At 47.7% G+C, this 23,212-nt stretch overlaps 1 protein-coding gene and 1 long non-coding RNA gene across 2 annotated transcripts; one reads left to right on the forward strand and one right to left on the reverse strand.

Annotated features, from left to right (window-relative positions):
- The first annotated feature begins 83 nt into the window (after positions 1 to 83).
- LOC131672354 (uncharacterized) lies at positions 84 to 1,555 on the forward strand. The gene is made up of 3 exons (XR_009302613.1): positions 84 to 831; positions 910 to 980; positions 1,091 to 1,555. It is a non-coding gene; the product is annotated as an uncharacterized LOC131672354 (long non-coding RNA).
- Positions 1,556 to 2,272: 717 nt separating this feature from the next.
- Positions 2,273 to 8,608, reverse strand: LOC131672351 (protein obstructor-E-like). Its single transcript, XM_058949509.1, has 4 exons — positions 8,473 to 8,608; positions 3,666 to 4,067; positions 3,393 to 3,606; positions 2,273 to 3,312 (listed from the first exon to the last, which is right to left on the reverse strand). Exons 1-4 carry the CDS (start codon positions 8,510 to 8,512, stop codon positions 3,144 to 3,146), a joined length of 825 nt encoding a protein of 274 aa, XP_058805492.1. The 5' UTR covers positions 8,513 to 8,608; the 3' UTR covers positions 2,273 to 3,143.
- Between the last annotated feature and the right edge of the window lie 14,604 nt (positions 8,609 to 23,212).

The raw sequence follows: 23,212 nt of genomic DNA on the forward strand, positions 1-23,212 counted from the left end.
CTTTATTTTGAAGGGGGCGCGCTTCAGTAGTGAATATAGGGGAGCGATCGCGACGTTCACTGTTCACAAACGCAGTTTTTCATTTTTTCACCTGTCCCTACATACAGAGACGCAGTGCAACCAGAACGCAACCACAACTGGATTACATACTTTTCCGAGTCATCTTTCTTTCACTTCGTCCCATTTTAGCTGAAAACTCTTTTTATTACTTTGAAAAGCAGCAGCTACTGATTCATTAGGACTATTTCATTCAGATGTCATGTATGTTTAGTAATTTATTTTAAATTAGCGTAAATTTTTTTAAATTCATCTCGTGCGAATTTCCTTTCTTTCGTAATAAAATTATGTTGCAGGGTGTCGATAATATTGTACACAACAGTTATTATGATTTTTTTTGTATACTTGACTTTCTCTTTATGACGTAATTAATTGTTCAAATGATCAATGATAGTGATGATAATTCTAAAATTTACAAGGTAGTGACCATAGTGATCTATTTTTATTTATACATGATACCTATTATATTTCTAGAAATGAAGCAATATGCTATGATGACCAAGTACTAATGTACATATTAAAGCAACAATAATGAATCTGAATCTTATACATAGAGATTAGATTTCTTTCTATTTAATAGGTACAAGTTTCTATTATACAGTTAAATATAAAAGTTGATCAACACAGTGTTTTATGAGAAGGGATGAGAACTTATTCTTAAAATGAAAATATCAGGACATTGCTAATTTTGGATATAGAAAATGATAAAAAAAACAACTTTTATATTTCATACAACTAATGAGCAATACCAGCAAAGTTGTTGGTGCATCAAAAGTACGTAAATGTTATGGAAATGCTTATGTCAGATTTAGAGGTGAAAATTATTACTTAATTAGCAAATTGGGTATGCAGATTATTGATGACCGTTTTCCCACGAAATAAATACTTGCGTAAATAAGAGAATTTTGAACTTGGCAGTCTGGGTAAGACCACATTTTAAGAATTCATTTAACATTGCATGCATACTGAGATTACATCTCCAAAGTACCATTTGTTCAAAAGTTTGATGAAAATGTTTTTTCTGCACTTTCAGCATTTCTTAGCCTGTTGAGACTTTCAAAAGATATTTTAACGCTGAAATTTTGGAGAAAGACTAGTCTGCATGACCTTGATGATAAAAAACCGCACAAAACCATCATCGCTACAAGATAATCGAGAATCTCACCAGCCTTGGTACAAATATAATTTTACTGATCGTGATTAAGAATTCGATCCGAGCGTAGCGTAAATCATTACGTAAAATGATGAATCATAAAACAGGCTGGCGACAGAGCTGTACTTTCGTTTGACGGCAAATACAGTGTTCGCGATCATTGGTGACAAATATCTGCGCGCACCATGGCTTTGCGAGAGAGTAATCAAATCGACACAGTCGAGCTCTCTAATTAAATTAACATAAGAACGTGATCGAGGTGGGGAAGGAGATGAGCATATATCATTAAGGAAAAGCAAGTTGGCGTACAAAATAGCGACGTACGTCGCGTGGCTTTCACAAAACTTTATCCACCCCGGCATCTCTTGTAGTCCGCGCTCTGCTTCTAAGTGGCATTTCCGTTTCGATCTCATATTGACTTTCTACTTCATTATCATAGGCGCAATTGAAAACTCCGAATAAAACTTTGAAAAATCTCGAGCGCTTTCTCCGTCTCGTTTTCTCCTGCGCGACGACGGGCTTTCCAAAACTGTTGCAGTCGTTCCCGCCCCTCCGTTGCCGCGCAGCTCGAATGCGCGCCCAAGTGCGAGCGATCATTTCAGCTTGCGTGCTCGTGGCGACACTGCAGAGTGGCCAGGTATTTTCGTCGCGTACCGCTTTTACGTAAGTATTCAATGCAAATACGATAAAAAGCCCAAAGCCAACGCAATGCGAATGCCGTAGGTGTGTATCTATAGGTCCATCGCAAATTCTAAAATCAATCGATAGTCAATTAGTTTTCACAACGCGCCGCCCGCGAATAAAAAAACAATATACTCCACGCGCCGGTCGTTGCAAAATTCCTGTCGCAAACGAGACACGCTCGCGCGCGCGCGCGGGCGTCGCGGCGCATAATTCAACAAGTCTTTTGTACTTTCCACGAAAAGGCGAGAAAAAAAGGCAGCGAGAGCCAGATAGTTTTCACTAGCTTAAGCGACGTTCGCCGAATGCGAAATTCGTTAGTTTCGTACATAGGATGTGACAATGAATAGAGAATACACCTCAGTTTTTTTTTGTGTTTTGAATAATTTTTATTGTTTGCTGTTTGTCGTTTGTTCGTTGGAAATTCTTGAGAAAGAGATGGAAGATTTTGTTTTTTTTCTTTTTTTTTTGTTTGCATGGAGCTCGCAAGCGATTTCTACAATAGAAATGCGAAGAAAAGAGGATCGACGTCTAACATTGGCAGAATTCGAAGTCTATACGTTCCACAAAGTGCAATCGTCTCTTCCAAAAGCACATTTTTCTCACAACGCAAATTCCAAAGAGCACACGCGAAATTTTCGTCCGAATGTGGGCGCCTCGTTTACAAAACAATGTCCGTGTGTTCGCGCGACAAATTGACAACGGTACGTAAAAAAAAAAAAAAAGAAAAAGAAAATGAAGAAGTAGCGGTTTTCTAACGTTTACGCTCGAACGCGATAAGTCGTCTCGAGCGGTAGATAGGAAAAAAAAAATATGTATAGGTACATCGGCGCAAGTACGTACATATAATAATATATAATATATATATATTAAAAAAACGAGCCGCACCTTGGAGAAGTACAGATAAAAAATGCAAGGGCAATGCCGAAAAGAAGAGAGTCTTCTCGAAGGCGTGCGCGCGCACTAAAGTACACAGAGAGAGTTCGCGTTTGGGCGATCTCTGAACGCAAGAATCACGCGGATAGAGAGTGGAAGAGGAGGAGAAGGAGGAGGAGGGGGGCAGGAAGGGAGGAAGGCGGGGTGAGGCGAGATAAGGACGAAGAGGAAGGAGGGGGATCGCCGTGGGCGTCGACGAGACTAGATACCCTGGTCTCTCTCGCTTAATATATCGATTGGTCGTCATCGTCTCGGCAGTGTCTGGCGCTGCGAGGCTCGAGCCAGCTTCCAGGCCGCGCGTCCTCGATCGCCGCTCCTACTGCTCCTGGAGGTTCTGGGCCGGTCGCTGCGGCTGCTGCGCCGCCTGCGGCCTCGGCTTGTTGTGCTTGGGGGTCGGGTTCCTGGACTCGCCCGAGCTCTGGATGCCGGCGAGCAGCTCGCTCTTGCGGATGCTCTTGAGGTCGAGGTCGCCGTAGTAGTCCTCGCTGCGGCAGGACAAACGAGCTGATTGGCGGGCAGCTTCTTGGAGGATTTGGAGCGCGGAGGGGGGCGCGCGGCTACTCACCATCCGGGAACGTCCTCGGGGTCCTCGCAGGCGCCGGCGCCGTCGGCGTCGCCGATCTTGAAGACGGTGCCGATGGGGCAGCCGTACTCGCGCGCGATGCCCTCCAGGCAGATGTAGTACTTCCTGCAGTCGTCGGGGTGGGCGTGGCGGGAGAAGCTACCGGAGGCGCCGCTCACCTCGCCGGCGGCCGGGCACGCGAACCCGTTGGCCACCTCTGCAACGAGCCACAGCAGTTAGCGTCCGCTCGGGAGCCGAGCCGGCGAGCGCGCTTACCTTCGATCTTGCACTGGGGCACCTGGTCGGCCCACATGCAGACGCGGGCCTCCCGGTCGTAGGCGAGGCCGGGGCTGCACTGGTACCTCGACGCCTCGCCGTTCCAGCAGTTCCAGAACACGTCGCACTTCTTTTCGTCGGCGAAGATGCCGTAGAGGCGGGAGCAGTGCGGCGTGCTGATGGGCGGCTCGAGCTGCGTGCGCTCGCCGCACTCCACGTTGTGCAGGTAGTCGCAGTTCTCCGTGAGGAACTTGCTGTCCGTGGCGTCGAACGCCAGCCCGTTGCCGCAGGTCTTCAGCTCGGCCTCGCCGTTGTCGCACTTCCAGTACTTGTCGCACGACAGGTGGTGCGGGTAGAAGCCGTAGTCGTCGGGACACTTGAAGTTCTCCTGTGCACGCGCACCTGCGCAAAAGCGAACCGCGAGTCAGGCGCTTTTCGTCGAGCCAAGTGGAGCGCGTAGAAAGTGTAGCGCCGCGCGCCATCGAAACGCCAATCCTCGCTGAATGTCAAGTTCGAACGCTACGCTGGTTCTCGTAATTACGGCGAGCGGAGCGTCGGTGCCGCTCGGTTGGACGCGCAATTTCTCGATTTGACCCGTATACATACATTCCGCCATTCCGTCATACCGCCGGGTTTCATTTCATTCATTGCCGCCGATAATTCGTTTTCCATACCTATGTCCGCCGCCCGGCGAAATTCTAAACACCGACTTTGCGATTTTACCTCTTTTCTTTTCATTCCAGTGAAAGTGCTGCTCCGATAAACTCTAATTATGCCACGGGAAATCCAGCTGAATATTCATCTAGTCGACGCTTTGGAAACTGTGCTTCTATGTGGCTTTCGATCGGGCCACGTTGTACCTTTCCTTTCTTTTCAAGAAAAATTTTAATCGAAAGAAAAACAGAAGTGTGTCAATGCAATTTACATTTCACTGCACGCTAGGAAAGAAATGCCGAATAATCGACTGATTAGCCGTGAAAACTAGACTACGAAAATCCCTTTCTCTAAATTCACGCAAACTAAAATGAAAAAGCATAATCTCGCCTTGAATACTTGAAAAGCTAAGGAATGCATATCCTTGTGGGTTGCCAGCGAGACAATGGTGGACGGTGTGTATGTCGAAAGTCCCCTTTGTCGCATTCTACGGGCGCTTGGACTTTTCAAACTTTACCTTTGACAGCCAATAAATCGAAAATTTTATCGGCTCTCTCGCTTGCAAGTCTTATCGCGGAAAAAATCCAATGGAGTTAAAGAGATAGTTTCTCTCTCTCTCTAGAAATGTTAAGAAATCAAGCGCTGCGGTTTTGTCGCGACTTGCACGGCAGCTCTTTTTTTGGAATTGCACGCGCGCGCCATCGTAGAGCGCTCGAGAGAGGGAGAGAGAGAGACGATTTGAAGACCTTTCTTTGCGGCTTTTGAGAGATGCAGATTCCTCGTAGCCGATATCGTACGTAATCATGTTGAAATATGATAAATGGCCGCCTAATTGCCCGCGCACGCCGCATTGCACAATCGCTTGTACCGAATTTTCAATTGCTTTTCGTTTTCTTTTTCATTTCAGAACTTGTCTTCAATCCGCCTCAAGCGCACTAAACTTGACTGTTCGCGACTCGCGTCACTCAGCGTAGCTTGGACGCGCTCGAGATTACAATGGATACCACCTTCGAACTGTCGCGATTTTTGTTTGTTCGAGCGCGCAAAGGCAATTTTACGTAACTGTATATCTGCACTCGCTCGGTCACCGTAATTCAAGCTCGTTCTTGCATCACGCTTGTAAGAAGAAAGCAGCTAACGAAAAATATTGAAAAGTCGAGAAAAGCGCCACCTCTAGAGAGGATTCGCTGCCTACCGCGCGCTTCTTTTTCGGATTCACCCACACTTAATTTATACAGGCTTGGAGCGCCGTCGCGATTGCGTTTATCGCGTTAGTTCTGAGACGCGTACACGCAACCAAGCTGCAAATGTTACTAATTCTCGCGGTTCGAAATTAAACGATCGTATCGCGCTCGAGTTATCCCGATTCGATGAGCGTTTCATTTTTTCCGCTGCACAACTTTCCCGTTGCATCACGAAGAAAAACCAAGCAACAGCGACGGAACAAAAACCTTCGGTTTCGCTAGCGTTGAATGTAATAATCGCTCGTAAATCAGCGAAAGCATCCAGTGTACATATGCACGGGGGTGTGGGCTTATCGAACGTTGCGTAATGTATTACAAGCGCGCTGCTGCTTTTGGGAATGTAAGTGTTCTCACATTCAACTGGTTTTGTCTCTTTCGAGCAGCGAGAAGAAATCAGTGTTTTTCTTTTTCTCTTTTCAAGAGCTTTGCATTATTCGTACATCAATGATCGATCGTGTTCCGTTGGCCTTTCGACGATCTAAGTCTCGCGAAGCATCCTCGGAGATCGTTTTCGTTCTCTGACGAAACCTCGCGGTCTGCGTTCGTTGTTGTTGTTAGCTGCATTTGCGAGTTACGCAAACTCGGGAGAGAAGCAGGCGTAATTATAATCGCGAAGATGATGAAGTTTTCGCAACGAGTTTTCGACAATGACCGAACGCTACGTAAAGACTTGCTTTTTGGAAGACATTGATAACGGATGTTTGTTTAGAACGTTAAACGCAAACTTCCTGTGACAAGTAGGGCAAACGTTTTTCTTCGCGAAGATAAAGGAGGCGCGGAGCAATTTTGAAGCCGAGCGAAATCTATTTTTTCTGTTTCCGTCAGTTTTTCGCGGTTATCAAAAATCCACTGGGTTTTTCGGAAAAGACGGGGAGTTACGTAAGATACATAACGTATCCCACAAAGAGACTTTCGCCAGGCACTTTCACTAGAAGTGGCTATGCTCTCAGCATCCCGCTCACTCTCGCACGCACACCCAGATCCTTCACTTTCATTTTTCGCTGCCCCACCTTGAACGAGTCAGCGAGGGAGCGGCCTCGTACGACCTTTTTTGTCTTCTTTCTTTTTTCCTTATTATAGGGTCCAGGCGCGTTGCCTTATTTGGGTTAATTATCGGGTTCCGATCTGTCGTCGTCGAAATTCGAACGCGTCTCCACCGGCGAGCACGCACGTTCGTCTTCGATCGCGAGTCTCGTTGTAATATTGTAAAATGACAAGTCCGCTTACGTGCTGCCAATCCAGGTACGCACAGCGCGTCTCTCCGACCAAGCGTAGCCGTCGCGCGAAAATTAGCGGATCGCAGAATAACGATGCTCGTTGGCGCCTCAAAGCAACGCAAAATCGGCGCGGTGATCGCGCAACAGCTCGACGGCCGAGCCAAAGACGACGAGCTTTCGGCACGCGCGACGCGGTCGGACGGCCGGGCGGGCGTTATACAGCGTTGGCGAATCGCGATGAAAAAATCACGCGTGAACGATCACTGGCTTTTCGGCAAAAAGAGAAGAATCGAAAGAAAACAAATACGCCGCGAATTGCGTAAGTGTCCGGTGTGCGAGTAGTGCGTCGATTGACTTTCTTGTTTCGAGCGCGCGTGCACGGCTCGCCGACGGCCCTTCTGCTTCTCGCGTCTCCTCGAGAGAAAGTTTTTCGGCTATCGATCCCTTTTTTTCTCTTTCTCCGTGGCACCTTCCGTCGAGCGTGGGTATAACGACCTCGAGAGCACGCGCCCGACAAATCCCGATCCCTCTGTCGACAGCACGCGGAGAGAAAAGAAACGGGAGATTCGCCGCAGAAACGAGGCGCGCTGTTAATTTGAGTACGCGCTCATCACCTTTCTAATTTCTCAGAGGCGCATTGTCGAGTAAGAGAGCCAGTTCGGAGTAGCAGGAAATACGCGTGTTTCCGCGTGTTTCCGCGTGTTTTACGACGCGAGCGAGCGTTCCGCATTGGCGAGCTGAGGAAATCGGCCGCGGACGCTGGCGACGTTACGACGGCTTCCAAGTCCAGGATCGTAAGCCTCGGTCGAGCGAGCAATTGGTGTCGATTGATCGCTTGCCGCGCGCATCCGAACTAATGCCGCGAGCGACCGAACGGTAACGCAATCGGATTTGCATTATAAAATATAATCCGGGTGTCGCAATCGGCGCGCAAAGGGATAGAAGGTGCGCGACGGTGTCATGTGGCCCGGACAGCGCAACACTCGTCTCCCCTGCCCGCTTTTCAAAACCAGACCGCCGCGCTAATTGAAGCGGCTATGTCGTTCGACAGATTAGACTGGATTCCGCGTACGTTTGCGCACGCGCCTCGTTGGGAAACCGACGCCCTCGCAGTTTCGGTCGGACTCGAAGCTGCGCGCATCGACGCCCGCGATCTACGAAAGTGGCCGGACCGATCGAAACGAGGAGAAATCAATAGAAATTATGGGCCCGCTGTCGCGTGCATGTGCGTGTCCGTTGCCGGTGCTCGTGAGCACTTTCATCGTGTGTTATGCGCGCGCGCGGAAAATGAAAACATCGCGATGGGTGGCGGCCGACCTTTCCTCCTCTGGAAACGCGAAAGTCGCGCTGATCGAGACAGGCGCTTCTATCAGCGCGGTGCATGCTCGAAAAATCATAATTTTCACTTGGACGGCTGCGTACATTGAAAATCGACCGCCGTTACGAGTAATCGTGATCGAACGCGTTATCGAGTGAAAATCATAATTTCTCGTCACACTCTTTCTTTGAATTGTTCTCACACGCGCTCAGCACTATACCGACTAAATATTGGTTTGGTAAACGTGCGGCCACTAGTACGCGCATCGGACTTTCACTGATCGTCCACTTGATGAAAGCGACGACGACGACGACGACGACGACGACGACGACGACGACGACGACGACGATGATGATGATGGTGATCGTACGTACCGACAACGAGGATGGCAGCGATCGCAACGAAGGCCCTCATGGTTTGTCAATGCGAAGAGGACAACGAGATAAGAAAACGAGAACTCGCACTTGTCAACACTGCTGCTAATGTAGAATAATCCCCCTTTGGCCAGAAGGAGAGGAGTACTCTGTCGGTTGCTCACCGGTACGCTACACCTTTATATATGACCGGCCGGTCACGTGTCCACGTCCCACCGCCTCGGCAACGTTGCTCGGCGTGCGTTGGGCCCCTTCTTTCCGAGCCTCCCCCTTCTCGCTCGCTGTCTTTTATCGCGCCGCTGCCGCCGCTACTCTCCCTTTTTCGTTCGCGCGATGCAACGCGATTGCGCGGCCGAGCTTCTCTCTTTTTTTCGCGACTGGCCAAGGGTTCGCGCACCTGCCTCCTTCTTCGCCCGAATCTCAGATTCCCGACGCCTCCTCGACGCGATCTCGAGGGATTCTCGCGATCTTCTCGCCTATGGGTTCGCGCTAATTTTCGGCATGGCACAGTATCCCCCGATCGCCACTCGACCTAGAGCGCGCGTCCAACGGCGTTCGCGCGCGCTTGCAAAGCGTTCGCCGGGGCGGGACAGCTCGCTCGGCTTATTCGGACAAACGAGTTTGTGATTCACGTACGGCACATTCGGCGGGACGGCGACTTTCGACGGACTTGCGCTGTCGCGCGCGACGGTATCTCTCGTTCGAGCCTCACGTTTACGCTCGCTATCTCCGGAAGCGAGGTATGCGTGTTCCAGGGAGGCTTTCCACGCTCACCCCCCCTCGTAGGACTCATCGAGCGAACGCGACAAATGTAGTCCGCCGTATAGAGTCGAACAGACGTTTCGAGCGAGACGAGAAGAAGAGAATCAATCGACGTCGTCGAAGTAATCGTTCGTGACATAACCATAACGGCGCGGCGTCGACGGTCGAATCATACGGAGCAATCAGGAATGAAAGCCTGAGCACGCCAAATGACAAGTTAACAAAACGAATCGGCACTTATTTAACGGCGTCGTCATTGTATACAAAATAGAGTGAGTCGTTGCTTTTCCGCGAGCGCCTGTCTGCGTCGCGCGAAAGAAAGAGCGAGAGAGAGCAAGAGAGGTGGGTATACATTACGTCGCCCAAGAATCTGACTTTTCCCCGTTATCTATATATAGCAGCGACTCGGTTAGCTACATCGGCTGGTGCCACGCTGCACTGTCAACCGAGGAAAATGTCTCTAGCAGCTTCTGAGAGGACGATCCTACGGAGAGACGTGTCATTAATGTCGCCAGCGAAAGTTCATTGGAGATCGCCGCCTTCCTTTGATCGCAACTCATTGCTCATGGATTTCTAAAATCCTTCAAAAAAAAATAGAAAATAGAAGCGCCGCATCGCTTTGAATTTCACCATAGCAAAGAAGATATAACGAACGAAACAATTGTCTGCGTTGTCAAATGCGTGTGGAAATTGTATTATGTAAAGTCGATCGACGATTTCCTGGTGGCGCGCGCATTCCAATGGCAGTGCAAACAAAGATCTTTGGTAAATATGCATAACGCATATTCCTCGGCGAACTCTGACGCATGAAAAAGGCGCTTGGATAATGGCCTACTAATAGTACGCTTCGATAGCGACGCGAGATACTATGATTTGAGCCCTGACACGGACGCTCGCGCGCCCAAGTCAAACGACCACGGTGTGCGTGCATCCGACTCGACTTTTCCAATGGGATGTGCACGAGGCGAGGATCCGCCCGAGCCTGCGTCTATTCGTGGTCCCCGCGCGCGCAGCGACGAAAACGATTGTTGCGCTGCTGACTGTTCTCGAAGGCGCGCGACATAACAATGAAGAGAGAACACGGCGAACTCGTTGACTACTTACAATTTTCCCCGAAAAGAAAGTTTTTTTTTTCCTTGCTCGACTGCAAAGCTCTCGCCGACCTCGCGCGCGCCTGGATTATATTATCATTCAGGCGGTCGGGGATAGAAAGGAAGAAGCTGGCAATTCGTTTCCGAGCTCAGCGACAGAAGCAAATGTTAATTTTGTCGCTGAAAGGAGCGGCCTCATGCAAATTTATTGAAATATATTGCAGTTACGTAACGCGCGCGCTGCTAACGAGCAGCGCTCATGTGCCGTCCCCTCTGGCTCGACAACGGAGCTCGATCCTTAAAAGTTGTTGAAAAATTTCTCGCAGCCGCGAGAAGCATCGCGAAAAACCAATTTTTTTTTTTTCAACGAGCAACGACGCGGAGGCACACGCGAACCTATTGTACATCACCGCTGATCGAATTTTTTGCTAGATCTCTGCTTCGACGCGGTATCGCCGCACCTGACTCACCTGCCGGCCTTCGGTACACTCTCTTTCTCTTCTGTTATTTTTTTGGCTCTTTTCGAACTGCTTGCACGTTACACGCGCGACATTCAATATTCCTTGGGTAGATTGTCGTTGTAAGTCGATCGAAATATAAATGAAGAGGGGAGACTACGGACGATTATTTATTACTTGGCCGTGCCGAGAGGAGAAAGAGAATGAATGATGTTTCGTTGAATGTGATGAGAGACACGAGTTTTTTCGCAAATGAAAAAAGTCCATTTGCATGTCTGATTACAAGTAGCCTTTTTAAGATCGTGGCATTTTCTTTATCGTGTATAATCCCGTCAATTTAATTTTTATCACCCCCCTCCCCCACCATAGACACTCCATATTTAGCTTTTACGTATCATGGAATATAGTGTACGTTAATGCGATCATCGTCGTAATTACTTAACTGCCTTTTATGCACTTTCCATAATTAACTTGACCGTCAATTCGCATATTTCGCAATTGAAATTGTCTCGGTTAATGAAACGCCGTTTGCTCAACATGTTACTCGATACGCGGCGCAAAAAGTACTCGGCTAATTTCCAACAGAGATATTGTCAAAGTGTCAAGAATCAAGGACTCTCCCTCAGTTTTCGTATATAAAGTCATTTTTAAGATCCAGCCAAGAAAAAAAGAATCATTCAATCGCCAGCACGAGAGAAACAAGAGTCATCGTTGCAAAATCATCCAGGAGGATGAATTGATGATACGAAAAACTTTCTCGAAAAAAGCCAATCGTAATAAAATCGGAGGCGCGATTGGCATGATGATCGAGCAGTAACAGTAGCAGCAGCAGCAGCGACCTACGACTTCCGGCTTTGCGCAATAAAAAAATCGCTTTCCTCTCGCATTTATATGTATATTATCTCGAAGGAGAAAGAGAGATAGAGCGGGAAGGGGAAGGTCGAAGAGATTGTTCTCTCTCACGATCGCGAGAAAAGGTCTGTAAACCGTGGCTATGTGGATTAGGTAGCTTATATAACCACAAGAGCTCTCCTGGAGATATATATACACGTGCCGGACGAACCGAACCTCTCGCGACGCGCAAAATACTCTCACGCGCCAAGTTGCAGTTGTGCCGAAATAGAGCTTGATTAGAAATGCGACGGGCGTTTTTTCGTCGTTGTAAGGAAGTTGTTTCATACGTCGAATAATAGTCTGACTATTCATGGCGACTAGATCAATAGAGCTTTTTGAGAATTCAACACTTTTTTTTCTCTTTAAACTAATTTTTCTTTCTTTTTTCTGAAAAAGTGGTTTTTTTGTCGCCAGATTTGTCATACGGTGATTTACAAGTCCAATCTCTAAAATACTTTTTTTTTTAAATGAAGACCGAGTATTAAGAGAAATTCAATCTACGCATCCGTGGAACCAAATACCCAAAGCTGCTTATGTAAAATGACAATCGGGAATATAAGCAGCCTAAAAGTTAGGCCGTAAAGTAAGAAAAAAAAGGAAAACGCATCAGATATAGCCAGCCATCTGCAGTTCGCCGGTGCACTGACGTAAATCCGATCAGCCGGCGCACATTGTCATGCAGGTGAGGTCGAATATTATACCTCACGCGCGCTTTCCTCGAAGACCGACTCGACGCTGGGCTGGCTAACGGCGTATTCGTATGGTCGGCACTCGCGCGCGCGTGTGCTACTGGATTTCGACGTGAGTGGGTTTTATCTTCTTCTTTTTCAGCTTTGCGAGCAGTTAAAACGCTTGGCGTCCAATATAATTCGTCGCATGTTGCCGTCGAGGAGCGGTGTCTGGCCGTTTTTTCTCCCGGCCCTCTTGCATCTTTTGGCTTCCACTTCGAGTGCACTGGAATGCAATTTCGTTTTTTCCGCGCAATCAAATCGATTGGCAAGTCTGGCTCGATGGAAAGGCTTGGAGCGAAAAATTCGCGAGGTTCGCTGTCGGCCGCAATTGTTCGCTCTGCGATTCGGAAGGATGAGGAGGGTAAACAAGCTGTCGCGTTTACGAGGAGGAGATGAAAAAAGCGAGAGAGGCGACGTAAATTCAAGCGAACGTATATTCGCGAGCCGTGTGGCTACAGACGAGAGCGAACAGGCAGCGAATCCGGTAGAGCGAGTATCGCTCCCCCTTCGCTGCGGAATTTCAGCCGAACGATACACGCATATAATTCACCTGTGGCTCCCAAGGTTAATGCCCGGCTGTATGTCGGTTAAGGTTCAACGGGGCTCCAGTAGTTCTTTTTTTTTTCTTTTCACAGACGCTTAATTAGAGCAATTGGCAACCTTGCTGATTCGTCTACGAAAGAGAGGCACGCTAATGATATGTAGCGTCGATCAAAATTGATAGACGCGACCACGAGGTTTCATAATCCAGTACTGTCGTTTAGAAAGTCCATAAATTCGATGTTAGTTTGGTGCTTTTACCGGAAACCGAGTTTCAAAATCCAGATGTATAAGAGGGAGGTTGCCGCTATTGCTATACTGTTGCTGCTGCTGCTGCTGCTGCTGCTGCTGCTGCTCGGTGGAAGACACGGTCATGTTGGACTTGTTCTTCCGAAAAGTCGTCTGGTTCTTTCATCCCAGCGAGCGATTCTTTTTGGGGGTAATAGGCAGTGCAAAGTGTAAATCCAATGAACAATCTTATACTTTTAAATTAATTAACTCGAGTGACATGTAACTGCTAAAAAAGAGAAGGATTTAAGATTTCCACGAAGCGCAATTTCTGGCAATTAAGGGGCATGCAGACGAACGAAAGTTAAGGCGAGTTTCATAACGGAAACGAGTTTGTCGTCTGTCTTGCATGATTTGTAACGTTTAGATGGTCCCACCACATATTTCGCATTACACGCGATCGATCCTCAATTATGAAAATTTGATTTGCACATTTGGTCGTTTCTCGTACGAAATCAAACGTTACGATGATTTAATTCGGGTTTATAATTAGACTGGGAAAGAGCACACGAGTGACAGAGTTGATTGAGAAATGCCAAGTGCAGTTTTACAATTCCATCTGAAATTTACGAGTTTCAATGAAAAAAAAAAAGAAAAAAAGTAATTCAGCCAAAATACTTTTATATAGTACAGACAAAATTGAACCTGCTTGTATGTTGCGAAACAGTCGTGTGCGTGTGACATTGGTATCGATATCCGATAGATTTTGCTTTTACAACATACCGGTATATATTTCACTTCGTACGTCATATGACAGACTATAGGGCCCATCTAGTTTTGATCCATATAATATTCGACCTCCTCATACCAAGTAGTTTCAGTAAAGAAAAAACCAACCGATACAACAGAATCATCGACCCTGTTGCATAACACTTGCTTTTTTCTGGCCTCCAAGTGCAAAAAAAGCAAAGGGTCAAGGTATCCACTCATCCTCTTCTTCTCTTTTTTCGGATCGAGTGCCGAGGGCGAAAACAAGGCCGCATACATTCACGCGACTTTCTACCAATTTTTGCCAAACTCCTCGTTGCATCGATCGTTTCACGACTGCAGATTGGGGCACACACGCACTCTCCTCTTTTTTTTTTTTTTTTTTTTTTTTCGTTAGGTATGCGTGGTACGCACGATCGATCCATTTTGATTGCGCAATAGGGGCGCTGGTTTATTACGCGTCTCACACCCATCGAGCAAATTTTTCGGCAATCTGCGGTCAGCTCAATTTTGTCTGTCTGTTATTCATTCTCGTTGCGAAAGTACGCGATGATTTACTCGAAGAAGAAAAACGAAAAGACTTGTTCCCGCAATAAATTTCCAAGAACTGCATTTACGATGGCTTTCAGATTGATCGCCTTTGAGAACGCTTTTGCCGAACGATGCGCTCGCTAGCCGACGCTTCTCCTTCGCGCAGAACCTTGGCACCGCCAAAATAAAGAAGCGAGTTGATTAATTGAACGATAAAAAGGCTTTCTCGGCGCGCGAATCCGATGCGCCTTTCGATCCACGTACCGCGATATCTTTATGCGCCGATAACATGGCCGCAGTAATGACGAGTGCGACAGAGTGAGACGTCTCGTTTATCTTGGCCGAAAGTTGAGTGCCGTCACGAGCGCGAAGGCGATCCTCTTTTTTTTTTCGGCCGACGGCCGGCTTTTATTGGCAATAATCTCATTCGCGAGCAATTATGCATTTTCAAGATGCACGCGGCCGAGCCGTAAAACGACCAAATCCTCTCGTGCCTCCCCGAACACGTCATCTCTTGCTCTTACTCGCCGGTTGCTAAAACGTTGCGCGCGCTCGAATGAATTCAGTCTCCAGCGGTATATAACTTGTTATTTTTATGCGCGAACGAATTGACTACATTTAACTTGGGCAGTCGTTTACCGCAGCAGCGGATAGTCGACAATGCCGTTCGTTCGGATTCCTCGCCGCGGCCGGCATTGATTTTGAAGCGAGGGCAGGGGAAAAATTGCAAGGCCCCCGCGTTGTAATTTCATGCGAATGCTGAGAAATGGGATGTGAGAAAGGATCGAAGGCCTCTCTCGGTCACGGCAGAAGGGGAAATAAATTTGTCGCTCTCGCGGCCCTTCCCTTGCGGCTCGCTCGAGCTTCGCGCGACTCGACGTCGCTTTTTCAGCGTGCACCGTTCGAACGGCGGCCAGCTCGTCGAAGACTCACCGGCGTCCCCGTCGGCGCTTTTCAGCGAATCACCTCGGATTTTGCTCGGACAAATCGATTCGCCGATTGGTTTACGCAAGCGGACAGAAACGAGGCTGCGCGCCGTCGTTTCGCGCAAGACAGACCGAAAAAAAAGAAGCAATAATAAAACGGATGCTGGCCTCAAGGAGCGGAATCGGTGTCAAGTCCGGAGCGCGCGAAACCGGAGAAAGGTTGCGCACGCGATGCAGCGTAATTTTTTGGCTGGGTGCTAGGCGCGCAGATGACACGCCACGCCACCGATCAAACGGCCAAGGACGCCGACTGCCGCAGTTTTTCTTTCACTGTAGCGATATTAACGGTTTTGCACCGGCGCAGAAAGGAAGGCTTGCGTTTCCGCGCTTGGCGCGCGGCACTCGATCTTGCGCACACGTAGCTTTTCCAGCGGCGTGCCGATCGCAATTGTCGCTCGATTTCGCGTGCTCTCGTGCATCGACAAAACGAGAGAAAGAACGTCTAGTCCGACAGTCTGACTTACGGGAAGAGCTCGCGCGCATTTTGATTATCGATATTGCCGCCGGAGACGTTCTCACCTGTACTGTAATCGGCGTCACCTCGTGCGCCTCCGTTATAGCCGCCGTCGCGCCATAAATCAAACGGTGTGTAGGCTCCACTTGCTGCTGTCAGTACTGGTGCGCCTTTGTAGGTCGATGTACGTTCGGATAGACATTTTATGATTGTGCCACTATTTATAGGATGCACGCGCCTATTTATATACAACGAACTATTATATTTTTGTTTTAAAAGCTGTTTTAGCTTATCGGACCAACTGTTTATCAGTTTGAGACGAAGACGATTTATCGATCGATCTTCTATCAATGACACTTTGACAAATAACTGTGCGAGTTATCCTCATTATTGCCTTCGGCATGACATTTCCAAGCTACATCAACAAACAACTATATTTATTGTCATTAGATGATTGTTCGGTAACATCAGCAATTTTTAATTAGTATATATAGCAAAGCCGCATATCAATCTATGCTGTCAAATACGTGCTATAAAGGATAAAAAAAAATACGTTTGTTCGACAATAGCTTATCACCGATATTTTTAAAACAGCTACGCTGGAGTCAATAAATTACTTTCGTCCATTTGCTTTTGTCTTTTCAAATTGACTCAGCCAGTTAAATTAGGTTAGTTATCATCGGCGCCACCTCGCCTATTACGATATCGAAATCTCCCAATGTCGGAATGTTAAATTAGTTACATTACAAATGAAACTAAAGAGCGCAAGATATTATTTTCCGATGGATTGATTATTGGTCAATTTTCAATGAGAAAGAACAATGCTTTAGAAATAATTTCTCAATATTGAGTGTCGGCATTTTAATGGAAATATTTTTCAAATGTTTTCTATCGGCTTCAACGGATTGATTATTACGTGTCATCACAAAACACTGTAGCAACTCTGTTACTTAGGTGCTAGACAATATTAAATTTTTTATTGCTATTTCAATTCCACGTCCCACGAACTGATGGCCCAACAATTCAGCCATCGATTAGTTGTAAACGATAATGTCGCGCTGAACGTCAACAAATTTCGACTAAATCTCACGTAGAATTTAGGTGGATGTGCGCGATATTGCATTCACATCGACAATTGTCTCATCACGAGCAATTCTTGCCTTCGCGAAGTCATTACAAAACGAAGCCTCAGCAGCATCCAGCAAATTGAAAGAAGAAAAATTCGAAGCTCATTTCGTATGTTAATAGCGTTCCCGACTCTTCGTTAGGCGAATGAACCATAATATATATTCGATTAATGGGTCGTCCATTGCCTTTGAAATTGTCGAGAATGCAACATGTATAACCAGCATATCCGTCCGATCTCATCCCAAATTCCCGTCATCGAGCTTCAACGCGGAGAGAGAGAGAGAGAGAGAGAGAGAGAGAGAGAGAGAGAGAGAGAGGGAGAGAGAGAATTCGAAAAGTGTCGAGAATGAGGTCCGTTTGCGCGATTAACGGCGGCGACGGCGAGTTTTGGGCAAGCGCGTCACGTCCGCTGCACTACCTATGTGTGGCGCTCGCCCGTTAGCCGGAAGCAGTCTCTGTTGTAGCCGATCGAGAGTCGCGCCACAGCCACATACAAGGAGTCACATCGCCGGCTCATTATCGCCCCCGCGCACATCGCTCGCACGCAGGTTCAACGCTCGACGACGCCTCGCCGGGATGCGCCGCGTCATCGCCTTTTGCAGCGCTACGCACACGCACGGGGATGGACTCCTCCTCCCGACGTATTTGGCCGCGCGCGCGCGACAGCATTTTCGGAATGCCCCCCTTTCTAATCCGCGCGTGATTCACTGCCGCGACTACTGCAATTTCATTGTTCGGCCGTCTGTTTTCTTCTTCTTTTTCCCCGCGCTGTCGAGATGTTTGTCGTAAGAGTAACTCGACACTGCCCTTTTACCCGATGTTCCCGTAATTTTTAAAAGGAATATCGACTACTGCGCAATGTCGTTCCGGTAAGCAGTGCGCTAGGCGTACTTGGAGCTTCCGCGCGAAGCCAGCGAACTTGCGAACAGCGAAATTTCATATTCGACGAACAAAACGAAATTATAGAAAGAGTGTCGAGCATACATATGCACGCAACCCTCATTTTCATTGTCGTTATTATTTCACGCCACTTTCATTATCCGTGCGACACTCGGTCCCATGGCTCTTCGAACGTATCACGCGCATCTCCCGTTCGTTAGCGCGCCTACTGCGACGTTTCTTACAGTGAGTCTACGTCACGCCACACGTCGTTGCATCACGTTACAATATCTTGCCCCGCAGCGTAACTTCCAAAGCTACGGCGGCGTTGCGACCAAGCCAACCGACAGTAAAAATCCGTCTTGTTTTCTCGTCTATCTGCACGATAGCGCTCGTCGTAGCCTCGGCCGTGTCGACACTCGCGCGTCTGTTGTTGTTTAGCGGCGTCGCGTCGGCGCTGTGACAATAGGAGGCGCCGAAAATACATGTCGAAACCGCGACCGCATCGGCGCCTTCTTCGTCTCACGATCGCCCCCATCGCCCAACTCCCTCCTCCTGTCAATCGGCACTCCTCGGACGAACGCTATAAATATATCGCGCGCACTTCAATGACCGACGGCGATAACCCGCAACGCGAGCTTATCGCCGCACACGCGACGCGACGATCGGCCCCACTTTTTGCAGAACTTCTTCGGCAGCGTTCGACGCCAAGTGTTGTAATACCTTTTCCCGCCCGAGATTGTCTGCCTTTTCCTTGGCGCCAGCGCGCGCGTAAAAAAAGCACATGCACGCGTGCTCTCTCTCTCTCTCTCTCTCTCTCTCTCTCTCTCTGTCGTGTTATCGCACGCGCTCATTAATAATTTTGCGTTGGCTGGCTGCGAACAATGGCGCGCCGTGGATTTTTGAAATTGATGCTTTTTGAAAGGCAATCCGCGGAGAGACAGAGAGGGAGAGAGAGAGAGAGAGAGAGAGAGAGCGCGCGGGCCGCGCGTTGCCTCACGCGCGCACACGACAACTTTCTTTCGGAATTCGCCCGCACCGAGCAAAGTAAACAGATCGTTACGTAACGGCCGCGATCGGCGCCACTTTTTTTTCAGGGCTGTTGTTGCGTGCCTACAATTAGCGGGCGCTTTATCAGCAAACTCAGTCGCGCGTCGGAGGAGCTTGCTATTTTTAAGCACCGATAAGTCGCTTTCTTTATTTAAAACGCTGCGATTGTCCGGCCGCGCACTTCCCCATCAATTATTAGACGCGGCTGCTCGTAGATTTATTGCGCGCTGCTCTCCCGAGTCGATGCGTCGCAGGCGCTCGTTTCATCAGCTTTATCGGACTTGCGCGAGTGCTTTGTCGAATCGATTGTTTCGAAAAGTTTGCGCCCGCCGATATCGCCAAGCTTCATTTTCTTTTTTTTCTTCTTATTATATTGAGCTGCCATTATATATTATATGGGCGGATGTTACAACTCTTCCTAATCGATAAATGCGATCCTCGAATGATGCAATTAAACTCTGAAAAATCAAACATAGTTGGTGCAAATACACGCAGTTTATCGGAAAAAAGCGCGTATTGTTCGAAAATGGTCTTGTCTCTATGAACGAATAAACACGAATAGATGTTGCGCGCGAGTATTCAAAATGTATTTAAAAACTGAATATTAGGGTCCACAAGGCATTCGCACAAAGCTATTAGCATGCAGATGAGACGTAACGAATGTTTGGTTTGGTCGTGCGAGTGAACGGAAGAAGCAAAGTCCTGTTTCGCACCGTCGATAAAATCGAGCGGCGCGTGAGCGAGAGTTCGCTCCTTCGGCCGCGCGCCTGTCTCTTTTACAATCTTCATCCGAGAGGTAAATTTTCGACTTACCGTTTGTCGGGCGCGAAAGACTCTTGGTCAACGCTCACCTGCGTGGTAGCCTTCGACCGAGATCACGACGCAACTTAATTTCGTACCGCGATCGTTTGACACGCAACGGCGCTGTCTTGCCTTTATCTTACTGCCATTTATCCAACGTCCGTGGCTCAGCGTCAATGATTCGATGGAGTTCGAAAGCCCGATGAGCGGTGCGCCGTCAAACAATAGCGCAAACGCCAAACTAATTGCCTAGAGGATACGTCCGATTTGGGCTCTCGTCGATCTACGTCCGTACTGGACGATGACCAAGCTAAACGGAAACGCGCGCAAGCTCTACGCTTATTGTCATTCCACGCAGACGGCCGTTTAGAAAAAACGGCGGGTGTAATCAAAGATACCCGCCCCAACGCCATCAACAATTGACGCATGATTAAGCTTTCATGACGACCATTTTGCTGCTGCGAAGGAAGAAAGGACGCATTATCCTCTCAACGAGCAAATGCTTCGGCGTTTCAAATTTTTATTACCTCGCGAAAGTTATATGATAATGTGAAGCTCTTTCTCTCATCCTGTCGAAGGGTCATGCGCGTAAAAATACGCTCGTACGATCTGCATTGCTTTCATGCTCGACAAATCAGTAGACAATTTTTTATACGCTCTATATCGAGGAATATTGTTAATTATTTTTTTGTAAAAAGCTTTGAGAGTGTACAAGTGAGGAAAATAATTATTCATCAGCGTATGCTCCAATTAAAAATACAATCGTGTTTTATTTAACGAGGATAAGTCGAAAGTTTCAGAGAAACGATCAAAGAATGTATTTGAGTCAGCAGAACGCAGAACAATAAAAATCGATGAGTTTAAAAGTATCGACGTTCTATCCGCGAGTAAACCGGATCGGGATTCCACAAAAAAGTGTCTTGCTCGATTATGATTCCTCTCGCAGAGATACGTCGATCTTTCTCGCACTTGCCACTTGGCCTCGCGACGGAAGGGTCAAACTTCATCCCCAGTACTTTTCCCTCTCGGCGGTACATCTTTTATTCTCCATCGTGGGCGTGATATACACGAGGCAAGGAATCTCAATACCATACGCGGAGCTAAAAAACTTTACAGCGCAGCCTTTACAGCCCCAGCACAGCGTACGGTAAATTTTCCGTTTCGCGCGAGCATTTACGCTCATTCCTGCCCTGCGGAGGCGCCAGCAAAAAAGAAAGCGAACGTTTGAGAGAGCACTTCGACTGGCGCTCGACCATCAGCCTCGCCAATTCAACATCGACGCCGCCGTCATTTTACGTGCCCGCAGATGGAAGAATTCTTTTTGCACTTGGACGAGGCGACGCGTCGCAAGCTGAACAAGAGCCGCCCACGCGTGCGAAAATGATAAATAAAATTTTAGCGAAATGAAAGCAGACGACGGAATCCAATCATACGCTCGCTCTCGCGCGCGTCTGTTTACACGGGTCGGGAGATAACGAGACGAAACTATTGCCCGATGGAGTGGATTTCTCGTCGTCGGTTTTATATACATCAATGTGGGCGTCGCATGGCCAAACGCTTCTTTCGTCTTCGACGTGCAATTTCGTCACGCGCGATTGTTCTGTGCCTTTATGTGACGTACGACGTTCGCTTCCATGTGTACGCGCGTTTGAACTTTCGCAGCTACGAATTCTCCTTTATCTCGTGTTCTCGTGCCGCTGCGATTGGCTCGAATCACTTTACGCCGATGAGACAACTTGAGAAATCAAATAAAAGTTGAAGGATAGTCTTGTTTCACGCTTCGGCTCACAATTTTCAATTATTATCGTCTCGGAAGTGATTTTTCCATTGCGAATTACTCGCGCACTGCTCCAATCCTAATCTCCAAAGCTTTACGAAGCCTCTGAAACTAATGTCGCAACGTTCCGATTCGATATTCGATATACGCGACTCAGAATAAAAAACGCTGGAGCAATTATTTTTCACGCAACTAGAAAAACAACGGGAATCTGCGGATCTTTATTTCACTGGTTTCACCAACCACGCTATCGCGTGCTAGGATTTTTCCATTCCAGTTTGGTCAAATGAACGGGCCAGTCGATCGTTCCTACCACGCAGAGCTCTGCGCAGCAATTGATGAACCTATACGCGAATATTTCTACGCGCCGTAAGTCACGCGCAAACGCCGTTGAAACTATCTCGCCGTCGACAAACATACAAAAAAAATAAAAACTCGCTGACACGATTGTCGACAGATCCGCGTGGATTCCTCGACTGATGTAACACTTTCGTCACGTTGATCTAGCAATCGCCAATTTTGAGCACCGGAGAAAGGATTGGCTGAAAACTAAAAAAAAAGCCGGGCTCGTCAGCTGGAAGGAATCCGCACGTGAGACGAAGAGAAAATGGGAGTCATACAGAAATCCAAAAATAGCCCTCATCATCGACGACCCGATGCTCGATTAAGCATTCAAACATGATGCCGCCCGACTATAAATAGAGCCCGAGGCCTAATTGACAGCGTGTATTTGTGCGTGTGACCCTCGCTCCGCGCGATCTCGCATCATCCTCCCACGACTTTTCGCCAATCGCTCGTCTTCTCTTTGCTCGTCCCTCTCGTCGCCGCGCGCCAAAATTGTGATCGCATTTGTTGTGCTTTCTTCAACGTGCCCGTTAAAGTCCCGCATCAGCGCCGGCTCGACCTTTCCGTAACCGGACAGAAGATCAGCGACGAAAAAGGGTCAGCGATGACTCCCAGCACGCAACAGGTGTACAAGAGAGATCTGCACCTATTGCTCGCTGAAATATTCACCGTAGATCAAATCGCCTCCCCATTATTCTTCACTTTACCATGTATCGAGCCACTCTTGTTTTGAGAAAGGTCGATCGACTTTTTCTTCGTTCATACGTTTCCGTGAAAAACTATCACTGTAAGTAGTTTACGCTAGTTCAGTTTATTTGATTAATTTAACGACAGACTGACAACCTTTCGAATTTCAGATCGACCATGAACAATACGAATAACAAAATATGTTTTATTAATCAATTTTCATAACACGCAACGGAATTCCGACAATGAAGAAATAAAATTAGGCAACGGGTTATGGTACGAAATACAACGAAACATTAACTGTAACATTGAAGTTGTATGTCCTGCACGCGCACGAAGAACAGCGGCAAAAGATGCGTAAACATTTGATGCGCAGCGCTTGCTACGCTTGTATCGAAAAGCAAATGCAGTCGCGGAATTCACTCCCATGTTGTAATTTCGAGCGACACTCTCGGCAATTTCGCATTAGACAAGTTAGTACAGCCGCGCGAGAGTGGGCCTTGCGAAACGCTGTTGTTTTTCAAGATATAGGCGTAAACATTCGGGAGTAGTATTAACCGGCAGAAATCTATCTGAAAATTGCAATCGTCTGATGAAATGAATGACTACGCCGCAATCGACAAACTGTGC

The sequence above is a fragment of the Phymastichus coffea genome, unplaced genomic scaffold, assembly GCF_024137745.1.
Source record: "Phymastichus coffea isolate CEN01 unplaced genomic scaffold, Cenicafe_Pcof_1.1 PCOF00148, whole genome shotgun sequence".
In the NCBI taxonomy this organism is placed as follows: Eukaryota; Metazoa; Arthropoda; class Insecta; order Hymenoptera; family Eulophidae; genus Phymastichus; species Phymastichus coffea.